Below are 16,002 nucleotides of genomic sequence, written 5' to 3'. Positions count from 1 at the left end.
TGTGATATGTCTTTATGTGGTACCAAAAACCTCTTTCTTTCTGTACGTTCCTCTTCCTGCCGCGTGATCAGGTGTTACATCACGCTGACCCAGTCCCTGCACCTCACCATGAGTGGCGCCCCCTCTGGACCGGCCGGCACCGGCAAGACCGAGACCACCAAAGACCTGGGCCGCTCGCTCGGCGTCATGGTCTATGTGTTCAACTGCTCAGAGCAGATGGACTACAAGGTAAGGGGAGGCTGTGGTGAGGGAAGGATAGGAGCGGAGAGTCCAGTCAAGTCAGTTGGAGTGGGCGGTAGAGGAAAAAGGCCCAATACTTTGCTTGATCATGGGAGCAACACTTCCTCAGAACAATCAGAACCTGGCCAGCATTGAGATTTAAAGAATTCCATCCAGTCCCTCATGGCATTTGTGAATCCTCAAGTGTAATGCAGGCTTTTCTTGTCTTTATATGGAGGTTGCCTTTGGATTTCCCTTTTAGCATTTCCACACCACCCCCCCCCCCCCAAGCAACAGACTTATACAATAATAAAGTAAATAATAAAATCTGCGTTATCGCGCCCCCCTTTAGTCCATAGGGAACATCTATAAGGGCTTGGTTCACACTGTCTCTCTGTAGTCCATAGGTAACATCTATAAGGGCTTGGTTCACACTGTCTTTCTGTAGTCCATAGGTAACATCTATAAGGGCTTGGTTCACACTGTCTTTCTGTAGTCCATAGGTAACATCTATAAGGGCTTGGCTCACACTGTCTCTCTGTAGTCCATAGGTAACATCTATAAGGGCTTGGTTCACACTGTCTTTCTGTAGTCCATAGGGAACATCTATAAGGGCTTGGTTCACACTGTCTTTCTGTAGTCCATAGGGAACATCTATAAGGGCTTGGTTCACACTGTCTTTCTGTAGTCCATAGGTAACATCTATAAGGGCTTGGCTCAGACTGGGGTGTGGGGCTGCTTCGACGAGTTCAACAGGATCTCAGTGGAGGTGCTCTCTGTGGTGGCTGTGCAGGTCAAGACTATTCAGGATGCCATTCGCAACAAGAGACAGAGGTGTGTGTGTGTGTGTGTGAGTGTGTGTGTGTATGTGTGTGTGAATTTGTTCTGAATTCATTGCTATTATCTACGTGGGGAATGGAGTTAGGAAATGTCCTCGGCTCCTATATGGGGTTGGGTGGCAGTGCCATCTCTGCGCTACAGTGCCATCTCTGAGCTACAGTGGCCCCACCCACTTCTGAGGTTCATCAGTGATAACGCACGCACCCTTGCCCCCCCACAGGTTCCTGTTCCTGGGGGAGGACATCGAGCTGAAGCCCACTGTGGGGATCTTCATCACTCTGAACCCAGGTTACGCCGGCAGAACCGAACTACCAGAGAACCTTAAGGCCCTCTTCAGGTAGCACCCCCCCACCCCTCTCACGTACCCCCTGAAGGCTGTCTTAGTGACAATGACCCACCCTCTCGCAGTTTCTCTCGCACAGTTTTGAGTTGCTCCTCACTGCCCTCTGGTGCATGTTCTCTGTGTGTGTGCTCAAAATAGCTCGAGTGGTCATACACATTCCTGGCTCTTTAGATTGGGAACAAACATCTAAATCTAAAGTTAGTAAAAATAAGATAAGACTAAAATGTTATGTGAGGAAAGCACCTTAAACATTGATTTACTAAAAGCCATGAACAACTTCAACCAATCAACACATTGCTTCAGGGGCACAGAAGCGAGAGGTGTAATTTGATTTGGCGGTTGAGCTCAAATATCAACAACTTTTCAACAGAATTTTGGACTCTGCTTTTAAGTTCTTGCCGTCTTTCGATCTATGTCAGATGCACAAATGAAAATCCCTTCTGATATCAATACCAGACATTCACCTGCCACAATTTACATGAAAGTTGCAGTACTGAATACTGTACTTTCTCTCCTTCCTCTCGCTCTGTTTTTCTGTTTGTCCCCGTCTCTCTCTTACTCCTTCTCTCCCTCTGTTTCTGCCTCTGTCTATCTCTCACTATCTCTCTCCCTCAGGCCGTGTGCAATGGTAATCCCTGATTTCGAGCTGATATGTGAGATCATGCTGGTTGCCGAGGGTTTCATTGATGCACGTCTGCTGGCTCGCAAATTTATCAGCCTGTACACACTTTGCAAGGAGCTGCTCTCCAAACAGGTATGACAGAGACACACATGTGAACAGATAGAATTGAATACACATGTAACACCCTGACTTCACCTTCAGGATCATTATGACTGGGGTCTCAGAGCCATCAAGTCAGTGCTAGTGGTTGCAGGCTCACTAAAGCGAGAGGACAGGAACAAGCCTGAAGAGCAGGTAATCATGGGAAATGTAGTTTTGATTAAATTACATGGCTTTTTGCTTTAGGAAGAGTCCAGGTGACTAGTTCCCAAATTCTCCTAGGTGCTGATGCGCTCCCTGCGGGACTTTAACCTGCCCAAGATCGTGACCAGCGACGTTCCCATATTCCTGGGTCTGATCAGTGACCTCTTCCCGCTCCTGGACGTTCCTCGGAAAAGGGACACAGAGCTGGAGCAGGCGGTGCGCCTGGCCATCTCTGAACTCCGTCTGCAGCCAGAGGAGAACTTCATCCTGAAGGTGTCTGTGTGTCTGTGTGTGTGTGTGCGTGTGCGTGTGCGTGTGCGTGTGCGTGTGCGTGTGCGTGTGCGTGTGCGTGTGCGTGTGCGTGTGCCTGTGCCTGTGCGTGTGTGTGTGTGTGTGTATATATATGTGTGTGTCTCTGTGTGTGTGTCTTTGTATGTGTGTGTATCTGCTTGTGTGTGTGTCTCTGTGTGTGTGTCTCTGTAATATCTGTTACTGTGATATAATTGTGAATTATAAAAGTGTAATGAAACCGTCTGTTTGTAGCATCCTCAATTACACTGTGATCTTAGGACAGGCTCAAGTAAAGTGATCTTAAGACACGCTCAAGTAAAGTGATCTTAGGACAGGCTCAAGTAAAGTGATCTTAAGACACACTCAAGTAAAGTGATCTTAGGACAGGCTCAAGTAAAGTGATCTTAAGACACGCTCAAGTAAAGTGATCTTAGGACAGGCTCAAGTAAAGTGATCTTAGGACAGGCTCAAGTAAAGTGATCTTAGGACAGGCTCAAGTAAAGTGATCTTAGGACAGGCTCAAGTAAAGTGATCTTAGGACAGGCTCAAGTAAAGTGATCTTAGGACAGGCTCAAGTAAAGTGATCTTAGGACAGGCTCAAGTAAAGTGTTTGTGTCCCCATCCCTCCAGGTTACTCAGCTGGAGGAGCTGTTGGCTGTCAGGCACTCAGTGTTTGTGGTGGGCGGCCCTGGAACAGGCAAGAGTCAGGTAAAGCCATGTCTTTGGTAAAGCACCTTCCTCTCATAGCGTTAACCTTACATGATGTGGTGAAGAACCTTCTTTTCATAGCGTTTACCTTGCTTGATGTGGTGAATCACACTTTCTGCCTCTCACATGAAAGGTCCTTGTAGTCTCTGAGTATGAAGTGTAGTCAGAAGAAAAGGATCTCTAGGCTTTACGTTCTGCGTTCTGTGTGAAATAATTGAGAGTTGTAGACACTTGTTCCCTTCACTGCTCAGTGGTATATGCTGAGCAATCAAATGAGGAAACTATCTAGAACTGAATTTATATATTCTAGCTAGTTTCCTCATGTGAATGCTCAGCTGTGCGATATTGCATAGTAATAGGTCCTGTCACCCTGTGATGAGTCAGATCCTGAAGACGCTGCACCGGACCCACTCCAACATGAGGCTGAAGCCCGTGTGGAACGACATGAACCCAAAGGCCGTCACCACTGATGAGCTGTTTGGGTTTCTACACCCAGCCACACGCGAGTGGAAAGACGGTGTGTGTGTTTGTCATTTTGTGTGTATATGAAATGGAAGGATTTGGAGAGAAAGTGTGTATGTGTGTGTGTGAGTGTAAGATTGTTTTAGAAGGAAGAGCTTGTATGTTTCTTGCTTGTGTGTGTTAGTGTGTGTTATTGTGTGTGAGTGTGTGTTAGTGCGTGTGTGTGTGTGTGTGTGTGTGTGGTAGTGTGTGTGTGTGTGTGTGTCTATGTGTGTCTGTGTGTGTGTGTGTGTGTGTGTGTGTGTGTGTGTGTGTGTGTATGTGTTGTGTTAGTGCTTGGTCAAAACATGGCAGTGGAATGAGAGAACTGTAGACAGATCTGTATGTGTGCGTCACGATCGAGGCGGTACTTGAACCCCAGTCTCTAGCTATACTGATGTTCACCCCAAAAGCAGAGAACGGTCAAAATTTTAAGAGGTCACAAAAACTCTCAGGAGGCAGGAAACAGTAAATATATTGGCTCAGAGTGAAACCAGTAGAATATTTTGCTTGGACAGCGAAACTAAAGGCTTGGTTCTTACTTGGTATAAAGACTGAACCAAGACTAAATGTTTAAAAAAGGACTGCTTAAGTACACAGGGCAAACACGATACAGGTGAAGCACATTCCCGGAAATGTCTACATAGAAGTCTCATGGGGCCATCTAATGGGCAAAAAGACGAAATACCAGGCCATGTGATTCTGACAGTGTGTGCCTGAGTGTGTCATAGTGGCGCCATCTAGCGGCCAAATGTAAAAGTAACAGGCCATGCTATTCTGACAGCGTGTGAGTGAGTCATAGTTTCTGTCGCCATCTAGTGGCCAAAAGTCAAAACACCAGGCCATGGAATTTCTGACAGTGTGTGCCTGAGTGTTTGCCTATCTGAGTGTGTATACATGTGTTAGTTTGCTGGGTTTTAGCACCATTCTTCTCTCTCGCAGGCCTATTCTCTTCTACCATGAGAGAACTTTCTAGTATGTCTCATGACGGACCCAAATGGATTGTTCTGGACGGTGACATCGACCCCATGTGGATAGAATCCCTCAACACTGTGATGGACGACAACAAGGTCTGTCAGTCACCATAAATACAGCATGAGCCTGTGTGTGTGAGTGTGTGTGTGTGAGAGAGAGAGTTTAGGGGTTAGTTACCATGCCAACAGTTGGTGTGTAAATCAATATTATGTCTGACTTCTCCTGTGTGTATGTGTGTGTCTGGCTGTGTTTGTGTGTGTGTGTATTTGTGTGTGTGTGTGTGTGTGTGTGTGTGTGTGTGTGTGTGTGTGAGTGTGTGTGTGTGTGTGTGTGTGTGTGTGTGTGTGTGTAGGTGCTGACGTTGGCCAGTAATGAGCGTATTTCGCTGACCACCTCCATGCGTCTGGTGTTTGAGATCAGTCACCTCAGCGCTGCCACCCCGGCGACCGTCTCCAGGGCGGGCATCCTCTTCGTCAACCCCCAGGACCTCGGCTGGAGCTCGTGAGTGTCATGGAAACAGTCACATTTTGAACATGCTACATGCCTTTTCTCAAAGGCAGATACCCCCCCCCCCCCCCCAACACACACACACACACACACACACACACACACACACACACACACACACACACACACACACACACATACACACACACACACATACACACACCCTTTCGATTACGCTTTTAAGAGTGTAAACCTACACCAAGTGTAAATTAGCCATTCTTGAACATGCCTTTGAGGCAGCAAGCATTTAGTCTGAAACTTTTTAGCCACTGAAGCCCTATCTAGCCCTAGCTACGTGTTTAGGGGAGTACTGTGTATATTGCAGGAAACAAGCATTTCTATGTTTTAGACCTGGTACTTAACCAACACATGTAGGTACTTTTTAGGTACTTAAACAGCTTGTATTTCTTTAAGGTAGTATCCAATGTGTATAATGCTAAGGTGCTTAACGAGACTATCTGTTGTCAAGGTACGTAACAAGCTGGATTGACACTCGGCAGGCCCAATCAGAGAGGGCCAATCTGACCATCCTGTTTGATAAGTACGTACCCTACTGTCTGGAGCAGGTTCGCTGCAATCTCAAGACCATCACCCCGATTCCAGAGAACAGCATGGTGCAGGTAGCATCCCCCCCCCCCACACACACCTAATGATTCAATTTTGCAAGGATCAATCTACACATAGACGTACACAGTGTCACACAAACACACAGACACACAAACACTAAATGATCCAATATTGCGCATATCACTCTATACATAATCACACACACACACACACACACACACACACACACACACACACACACACACACACACACACACACACACACACACACACACACACACACACACACAACTAATGATTCAATTTTGCAAGGATCAATCTACACATACAGACATACACAGTGACACACAAACACACAGACACACAAGCACTAAATGATCCAATATTGCACATATCAGTCTACACAATCACACACACACACACACACACACACACACACACACACACACACACCCTGCAGAGGTAACTGATAGTTGTGTGTGTGTGTGTCAGACCCTGTGCTCCCTGCTGGACTGTCTGCTGATGGAGGAGAACACCCCTCCTGACTCCCCGCGGGAACTCTACGAGCTCTACTTCGTCTTCGCCTGCGTCTGGGCCTTTGGAGGGGCTCTCTTTCAGGACCATGTAAGGAAACACACACACACTCACACACTCACACTCTCACTTACTCACTCACTCACTCACTCACTCACTCACTCACTCACTCACTCACTCACTCACCCACTCACCCACACACACACACACACACACACACACACACACACACACACACACACACACACACACACACACACACACACACACAGACACAGACACATTACACTTGGCATGCACTCACACTTGCACGTGCATATGCTGGTACACACTCACACACATACACACACTTATCGCATGGTCCTTCATTTAATTGTTGAAAGTAATGATCGATCCAAAAACAAATCCATAACGACTCTTAATCTAAGTGTGGTTTCTGAAAGACTTACTACAACATATAATCATAATGTTTAGCTTGCCCTTTCCTAAATAGTTCAAACAGTACATAATTAATATTCCTTATTTACGATGTGGCCTTTTCCTTACACAATTATATACAGTAAATACATATACATTACAAGACATATAATTAATGAATCACAGAAAAGTATGTTAGCGAAAGCTGAACTGTACAACTGTACAACTGATTGAGAATGCCCTACTGAGTTAAGATGATTCTGAATTTAAAATGTTAATGAATAAAATGCATAAATAAAATGCATAAAAAAAAAACCTCATTTAAAAACTAACTGTGTCTGGTGTCCCAGCTGAGAGCCTTCCGTGCATGAATGCAATGCATAAATAAACAAAGTGATTTAAAAGCAAGCTGTGTGTGTGTGTGTGTGTGTGTGTGTGTGTATGTGTGTGTGTGTGGTGTCCCAGCTGATAGACTACCGTGCTGAGTTTAGCCGCTGGTGGTGTAAGGAGATGCGGGCAGTGAAGTTCCCCTCCCAGGGCACGGTGTTTGACTACTACATCGACCCCGACACCAAGAAGTTCACCCCATGGAGCGACCAGACGCCCCCCTTTGAGTTGGAACCAGACGTCCCTCTGCAGGTCAGACAGCTGATTGGTCACATCACGTTACAAAACATCTGATTGGTCATGTCACATTGTGAGACATCTGATTGGTCATGTCACATTACAAGACAGCTGATTGGTCATGTCACATTACAAGACATCTGATTGGTCATATCGCATTACAAGAAAGCTGATTGGTCATGTCATGTTACAAGACAGCTGATTGGTCACATCACATACAAGACATCTGATAGGTCATGTCACATTACGAGACATCTGATTGGTCATGTCACATTACAAGACAGCTGATTGGTCATGTCATATTACAAGACAGCTGATTGGTCATGTCATGTTACAAGAGAGCTGATTGGTCATGTCATGTTACAAGACAGCTGACCGCATAATCAATCAATTCCCTGATCAGTCACCACTCTTAAAACCAAACAATAAGTCACCATTCTTTAACCGTAATTTGCGGCTCCCACAATTTCATGAAATCTACCTCTGTGTGTCCGTGGTGAAGACGGTACTGGTGCACACAGCTGAGACCATCTGCCTGACGTACTTCGTGGACCTGCTGGTCCAGAGGGGCAAGCCGGTGATGCTGGTGGGCAACGCGGGCGTGGGCAAGACCATCCTGGTGTCTGACAAAGTGGCCCAGCTGAAGGAAGAGTATACAGTGGCCAAAGTGCCCTTCAACTACTATACCACATCCGCCATGCTACAGCGTGAGTGGTGAACCACACGCGCACGCACGCACGCACGCACACGCACACGCACACGCACACGCACACGCACACGCACACGCACACGCACACGCACACGCACACACACACACACACACATGTGTGTGTGTTCTCAATTGGTGTGTTATGTTGTTGGCAGGTGTGAGTGCGTGTGCGTGTGCGTGTGCGTGTGCGTGTGCGTGTGCGTGTGCGTGCGTGTGCGTGTGTGTGTGTGTGTGTGTTCTTAATATGTGAGTTATGTTGTTGGTAGGTGTGAGTGTGAGTGTGAGTGTGTGTGTGTGTACGCTTGTGTGTGTGTGTGTGTGTGTGTTCTGAATCGGTGTGTGATGTTGTTGCCCACAGGAGTTCTGGAGAAGCCCCTGGAGAAGAAGGCTGGTCGTAACTTTGCTCCTGCTGGCACTAAGAAACTGATCTACTTCGTGGACGACCTGAACATGCCAGAGGTGGACGCCTATGGCACAGTCCAACCTCATACACTCATCAGGCAGCACCTAGACTACTCTCACTGGTATGTGTGTGTGAGTGTGTGTATGTCTGCGTGTGTACACAGGTCTTACTTTATATCTTTGTTCTTGTGTGTATGTGTATGTGTGTGTGCGTATGTGTACCTGCGTGTGTACACAGGTCTACATTTATATCATTGTTCTTGTGTGTGAGTGTGTGTGTAGGCATGCTTGAGTGTATAAATATATTGTGCATGTCCACCTGTACTTATTTGTCAGTGTGTAATTGGTGTGTGTGTGTGTGTTTGTGTGTAATTCAGGTATGATAGGCAGAGACTGGTTCTGAAGGAGATCCATAACTGTCAGTACATCACCTGCATGAACCCAACCGCTGGTAGCTTCTCTGTCAACCCTAGACTACAGGTAGGACACACACACACACACACAAACACACACACAAACACACACACACACACACACACACACACACACACACACACACACACACACACACACACACACACACACACACACACACTCACTCACTCACTCTACAGGTAGCCCTACCCCTAACTACAGGTCACTGGTTCAATACCTCAGAAAACAAACTCAAGCGTTCAACTCATGCAACATCTTCACATGGTGTTAATAACACAGAAGATCAGGAGGCTACTTGAAATTTTTTCTGGTGCATAGGTGCATACAGTAAACATAAAAACACAAACATACACACACAATAAGTAAGTACTACTACATAACATAACATAAAAACATAGGAGCACACTAAGTACTAGACATAACATAAGTACTACAGAACACAGTATGCAAACAGATGTATATATAAATAGAGTGTATATAAAGAAGTGAAGTAAGGGGTAAAATGCAAAAGAAAGCAGTGCAGGTGTGCAAAAGTGAATGTGCAATGTAAAGGAGTGAAATGAGATGTGAGTTAACATAACTCAGATTTGGGGAGTGGGGGAGGGGCAAGAGTCCAAGACAGGTGGGGGACCCGGGCCTTGTTGATGAGACCAGCAGCAGTAGGGAAAAAACTGTTTTTGTGGCGTGAGGTTTTGGTCCTGATGGACCGCAGCCTCCTGCCGGAGGGGAGAACCTCGAAGAGTTTATGACCCGGGTGGGAGGGATCGGCCGCAATCTTACCTGCCCGCCTCAGGGTCCTAGAGGCAAACAGGTCCTGTAGAGATGGCAGATTGCAGCCAATCACCTTCTCAGCAGTGCGGATGATACGCTGCAGTCTGCCCTTGTCGTTGGCAGTGGCAGCAGCGTACCAGGTGGTGATGGAGGAGGAGAGGATGGACTCGATGATGCAGGTGTAGAAGTGCACCATCACTGTCTTTGGCAGGTTGAACTTCCTCAGCTGCCGCAGGAAGTACATCCTCTGTTGTGCTTTTTTGGTGAGGGAGCTGATGTTCAGCTCCCACTTGAGGTCCTGGGAGATGATGGAGCCCAGGAAGCGGAAGGACTCTGCAGTGTGGACTGGGGAGTCTTCCAGGGTGATTGGGATGGGTGGGGCTGCGTTCTTTCTAAAGTCAACAACCATCTCCACTGTTTTCAAAGCATTTAGCTCCAGGTTGTTCTGACCAAACCAGGTCACCAGATGGTCAATCTCCCACCTGTAAGCAGACTCGTCCCCACCAGAGATGAGTCCAATGAGGGTGGTGTCGTCCGCGAACTTGAGGAGTTTGACGGACTGGTGACTGGAGGTGCAGCTGTTTGTATACAGGGAGAAGAGTAGGGGGGAAAGAACGCAGCCCTGAGGGGAACCAGTGCTTATAGTCCGGGAGTCAGAGACCTGCTTCCCCAGCCTCACGTGTTGCCTCCTGTCAGACAGGAAGTCTGTGATCCACCTGCAGGTGGAGTCAGGCACGTTCAGATGGGAGAACTTGTCCTGAAGCAGAGCTGGGATGATAGTATTGAAGGCAGAGCTGAAGTCCACAAACAGGATCCTGGCGTAGGTTCCTGAGTAGTCCAGATGCTGGAGGATGAAGTGGAGGGCCATGTTAGCTGCATCGTCTACAGACCTGTTGGCTCTGTAGGCAAACTGCAGGGGGTCCAGTAGGGGGTCAGTGATGGCTTTGAGGTGAACCAGCACAAGGCGCTCAAATGCCTTCATAACCACAGAGGTCAGGGCGACGGGTCTGTAGTCATTGAGTCCGGAGATCTTAGGTTTTTTGGGGACAGGAATGATGGTGGAGGTCTTGAAGCAGGCTGGAACATGGCATGTCTCCAGTGAGGTGTTGAAAATGTCTGTGAACACCGGAGACAGCTGATTAGCACAGTGCTTCAGGACTGATGGAGAGACAGAGTCTGGCCCAGCAGCCTTGCGGGGGTTCTGTCTCTTGAATAAACTGTTAACGTCTCTCTCCTGGATAGAGAGAGTCGCCACTGTGATGGGGGAGGAGGGGGGAGGCTCTGAGGTGGGCAGCTGTGAGAAGGCGCGAGCCTCTGCTGTGGTGGTGGCGGTGTAGTTGATGGGCTGGGGCTGGAGGGGGGTGTCACGGGGGATGGTGTCAGGACTGTCCCATTGTCCATCAAAGCGGCAGTAAAACTCATTTAAGTCGTTGGCCAGGCGTGAGTTGTTAGTGGAGTGGGGGGCTCTGGGCTTACAATTGGTAATCAGCCTAAGCCCTTTCCAGACAGAGGCAGAGTCGTTAGCTAAGAACTGGTGTTCAAGTTTCTTAGAGTACACACGTTTAGCATCTCTCACCTCCTTCCTAAACGTGTATTTCGACTCCACATATCTGTCTTTGTCCCCACTCCTAAAAGCCTCATCTTTCTCCAGCCTTAACTTTTTGAGTTTTACTGTGAACCAGGGTTTGTCATTATTGTAACTCACCCTGGTGCGTGATGGAACACAGCTGTCCTCACAGAAGCTGATATAGGAAGTCACAGCCTCTGTGTAATCGTCCAAACTGTTTGAAGCAGTCCTGAACACCTCCCAGTCTGTACAGTCCAAGCACGCCTGAAGATCCTCCACAGCCTCACTGGTCCACTGCTTTGAAGTCCTGACAACAGGTTTGCAGAGTTTAAGTTTCTGCCTGTATGCAGGAATCAAATGGACCATGACGTGGTCCGAGAGTCCCAGTGCAGCTCGGGGGACGGCGTGATAGGCACTGCTTACTGTGGTGTAACAGTGATCCAGAGTGTTCTCCTCTCTGGTCGGGCATTTAATAAATTGTTTATATTTGGGGAGTTCGCGGGTGAGGTTACCTTTGTTAAAGTCGCCGAGGACAATAACTAAGGCATCCGGGTTAGTCCGTTCCACACACAGTATCTGGTCGGCAAGCATGCGTTGTGCCTCTTGCACGTTGGCCTGCGGTGGAATGTAGACACCGACCATAATGAATGAAACGAACTCGCGGGGAGAGTAGAAGGGTTTGCAGTTTATAACAAAATATTCCAGCTCAGGAGAGCAGTGCTGTTGGATCACTGTCACGTCATTGCACCAGCCAAAGTTGATATAAAAACAGATTCCTCCACCTTTAGTCTTTCCGGAGAGTTCCGTGTGGCGGTCCGCTCTGTGGAGTTGGAAGCCAGCCAACTGCAGCGCAGAGTCCGGTATCGAACCACACAGCCACGTCTCCGTGAAGCACAGAATGGACGATGAAGAGAAGTCCCTGTTCTTACTAACAAGTAGCTGGAGCTCGTCCAATTTGTTTCCCAGTGAACGCACATTGGAGAGGAATATTCCTGGTAACGGTGTGCGAATTCCCCGCCGGCGGAGACGCACAAGCGCTCCAGCACGTTTCCCTCTCCTGCGGCGCTTCACTGTATGTATTACGGCGAGGCCACCTTTGACAAGAATGTCCAATATTTCCACGGATGAGGCGATGAAAGTCGGAAATAAGTTCTCAGGAGTTATGATCCTGATGTTCATGAGCATCTCTCTGGTGAAAGAGCTCCCGGTTCTTAATGAATGACATAGTGGCAAGAATCAACTACGTGCCCAGCAAACAGGAACACTGAGAACCCCACATGGTCTAAAGGGGTATAACAGTCCAAAAAATCCTGACACAACACAAGTCGGTCCTGAACAGAGTGTTCTCAAGTAGTTTATTTCATTCAGCTCTCATTAATTTCTCTCCCAACTCTCTTCTCTCTTTCTCCCTCCACCTATCTCCCTCTCTACCCCCCCTCCCTCCCTCCATCCCTCTCTCTCCCTCCCCCCCACACACAGAGGCACTTCTCAGTGTTTGCGGTGCACTTCCCTGGTGCAGACTCCCTGGCCACCATCTACAGCAGCATCCTGAGTGCCCACTTCCAGCAGGGCGGCTACAGCTACGGGGTGAGCCGCTCCGTGGGCACCCTGGTCCAGGCCGCCATCTGCCTCCACCAGAAGATGACCCAGAACTTCCTGCCCACCGCTATACGTTTCCACTACATATTCAACCTCAGGGACCTCTCCAGCATCTTCCAGGTGTGTGTGTGTGTGTGTGTGTGTGTCTTTGTGTGAATTTAACTGACACATGAGTATAATAATGTGTTTTTTCTACGCCTCTATACCTGTGGTTCTGCTCTACATGTGTGTGTGTGTGTGTGTGTGTGTGTGTGTGTGTGTGTGAGTGTGTGTGTGTGAGTGTGTGTGCATGTGTGTGTCTGTGTGTGTGTTTATGTGTGTCATTGTGTGTGTGACCCTGTCCATGTGTGTTTATGTGTGACCCTGTCCGTGTATGTTTGTGTGTGTGTGTTTACGTATGTGTGTGACTCTCTGTGTGTGTGTGTGTGTGTGTACTGGTCTCTCTCAGGGTATTCTCTTTGCGCTGGCGGAGGCTGTGCGCTACCCCATAGACCTGGTGCATCTGTGGCTGCATGAGAGCTCCCGGGTGTACTCAGACAAACTCATGGAGGAGAAGGACGTGGAGCTCTTCAACAAGATCCTGCTCGACACCGGCAAGAGGTACTTCGAGGTAAGAGACCACCCACTATTCACACCCTTCCAGGTGACACTAAACTTGAATACTGCTGTCAGACACTCACTTGACACTGATTGTTGACATATGACATATGCCATGACAAGATTATGACGTGGTTAAGTTAGTGTTATGAATTAGGGTTAATGTGAAGTGTTAAACTAATATTCTATTTATACTATTCAACCTCTTAAACAAAATTGTTGTTCAATCAAAGCAATTACTACTACCAAAATTGTTTTGAAAATGTGTAATATCATCCTTTATTTCTCCATCCATCCATCCTTCCTCCCTGCTGTAGTGTATAGACGAGTCCATCTTTATCCACCAGCCTCTGATCTACTGCCACTTTGCCCATGGCGTGCGGGAGCCTCGCTACTTCCGCGTGTCGGACTGGGAGAAGCTGCACAAGACCCTGAGCGACGCGCTGGAGCACTACAACGAGCTGCACGCCGTCATGGACCTGGTGCTGTTTGAGGAGGCCATGCAACACATGTGGGGGTCACTCCTTCTGTTCACTTCTCTCTTCTGTTCTGTTCTCCTCTCCTTTCCTCTCCTCTCTTCTTTTCTCCTCTCCTTTGTTCTCTTCTCTTCTCTTCTCTTCTACTCTCTTCTCTTATCTCTCCTCTCATCTCCTCTCTTCTCTGCTCTTCTGTTCTCTTCTCCTCTTCTCTGCTCCTCTGTTCTCTTCTCCTTTCCTCTCCTCCCTTCTCCTCTCTCCTCTTCTCCTCTCTTCTCTTCTCTACTCCTCTCGTATCTTCTCCTCTATTTTCTTCTCTTCTCTTCTCTTCTCTTCTCTTCTCTTCCCTTCCCTTCCCTTCCCTTCCCTTCCCTTCTATTCTCTTCTCTTCTACTCTCTTGTCTTTAAACGTGTTTTGCTCTTCCCTGCCCTCCTTTCTACCCTCTTCTCTTCTCTTTTCCTCTCCTCTCATCTCTTCTTCTCTCTCTACCTCTCCTCGCTTCTCTTCTACTTTCCTCTCTTCTCTTCTCCTCTCTTCCTCTCTTCTCTTCTCCTCCTGTATTATTGTTTGAGTAATTCATGCATCCTCCATGTGTGGCCATGTGTGAGCATCACTCTTAAGCTGCTCTCTTCACTTTCTTTTTCATATGTGTGTGTGTGTGTGTGTGTGTGTGTGTTAGGTTGTGGTCGTGGTTGTGGTTGTGGTTGTGGGTGTGGGTGTGGTTGTGGTTGTCTGACTGTTCCATGTGTAACTGTGTGTCTATAAGTGTGCCGATCCTGACCAGTAGTTTGTCTATCTCTTGCCTGTTTGGTCTGTGTGTGCCTCAGCTGTCGCATCAGCCGCATTCTGGAGGCCCCCCATGGGAACGCGCTGCTGATCGGGGTGGGGGGCAGCGGGAAGCAGAGTCTGTGCCGTCTGGCTGCCTTCCTGAGCTCCCTGGAGGTGTTCCAGATCACCTTGCGCAAGGGCTACGGCATCGGAGACCTCAGGGTGAGTCGCTCCCACCTTTATACAGCCAGTAGCCCTGGCCAAAGAATGTGTCTCTCACACACACACACTCAGACACAAACACTCACACACACACACACACACACACACACACACACACACACACACTCACTCTCCCACACACACACACACACACACACACGCGCGCGCGCGCGCACTCACTCTCACACACAGACACACACACACACACACACACAAACACAAACACACACACACACATGCACTCATTCACACTCACTCTCTCTTGCTCTGTCTCTCTCCTCTCTCTCTCTCTGTCTCTGTGTTTTTATCTCTCCAGAGTGACATTGCTGCCCTGTACATGAAGGTGGGAGTGAAGAACATTGGCACAGTTTTTCTGCACACAGACGCCCAGATCCCTGATGAACGATTTCTGGTGCTCATCAACGACATGCTGGCCTCAGGTTTGTCAAACACACTTAGAACCGTAACACAATAACACTGCCTAGAGAACCGTAACATAAACACACTGCCTAGAGAACCGTATAACAAACACACTGCCTAGAGAACCGTAACATAAACACACTGCCTATAGAACCGTAACATAAACACACTGCCTATAGAACCGTAACATAAACACACTGCCTAGAGAACCGTAACATAAACACACTGCCTATAGAACCGCAACATAAACACACTGCCTATAGAACCGTAACATAAACACACTGCCTAGAGAACCGTAACATAAACACACTGCCTAGAGAACCGTAACATAAACACAATGCCTAGAGAACCGTAACATAAACACACTGCCTATAGAACCGTAACATAAACACACTGCCTAGAGAACCATAACATAAACACACTGCCTATAGAACCGTAACATAAACACACTGCCTAGAGAACCGTAACATAAACACACTGCCTAGAGAACCGTAACATAAACACAATGCCTAGAGAACCGTAACATAAACACACTGCCTATAGAACCGTAACATAAACACACTGCCTAGAGAACCATAACATAA

The 16,002-nt window shown here is 47.8% G+C and overlaps 1 protein-coding gene across 1 annotated transcript in view; it reads left to right on the top strand.

Annotated features, from left to right (window-relative positions):
* dnah9l (dynein, axonemal, heavy polypeptide 9 like) overlaps positions 1-16,002 on the top strand; it is a gene marked incomplete at both ends in the record, with an annotated part of 78,372 nt that overhangs the window by 22,262 nt on the left and 40,108 nt on the right. The window contains 22 exon segments of the mRNA XM_080835401.1: positions 72-228; positions 908-1,049; positions 1,052-1,091; positions 1,280-1,396; positions 2,018-2,156; positions 2,226-2,318; positions 2,406-2,600; positions 3,249-3,326; positions 3,711-3,843; positions 4,770-4,897; positions 5,155-5,303; positions 5,779-5,929; positions 6,369-6,500; positions 7,293-7,466; positions 7,954-8,158; positions 8,519-8,684; positions 8,940-9,042; positions 12,815-13,054; positions 13,383-13,544; positions 13,849-14,042; positions 14,836-14,998; positions 15,315-15,438. Of these exon segments, the coding sequence (XP_080691527.1) occupies positions 72-228; positions 908-1,049; positions 1,052-1,091; positions 1,280-1,396; positions 2,018-2,156; positions 2,226-2,318; positions 2,406-2,600; positions 3,249-3,326; positions 3,711-3,843; positions 4,770-4,897; positions 5,155-5,303; positions 5,779-5,929; positions 6,369-6,500; positions 7,293-7,466; positions 7,954-8,158; positions 8,519-8,684; positions 8,940-9,042; positions 12,815-13,054; positions 13,383-13,544; positions 13,849-14,042; positions 14,836-14,998; positions 15,315-15,438 (3,185 nt within the window).

Source organism: Sprattus sprattus (genome assembly GCF_963457725.1).
Source record: "Sprattus sprattus genome assembly, chromosome: 3".
Taxonomy (NCBI): domain Eukaryota; kingdom Metazoa; phylum Chordata; class Actinopteri; order Clupeiformes; family Clupeidae; genus Sprattus; species Sprattus sprattus.
Note: the sequence above shows the minus strand (reverse complement) of the source record. Positions and strands in the feature narration are given on the sequence as shown.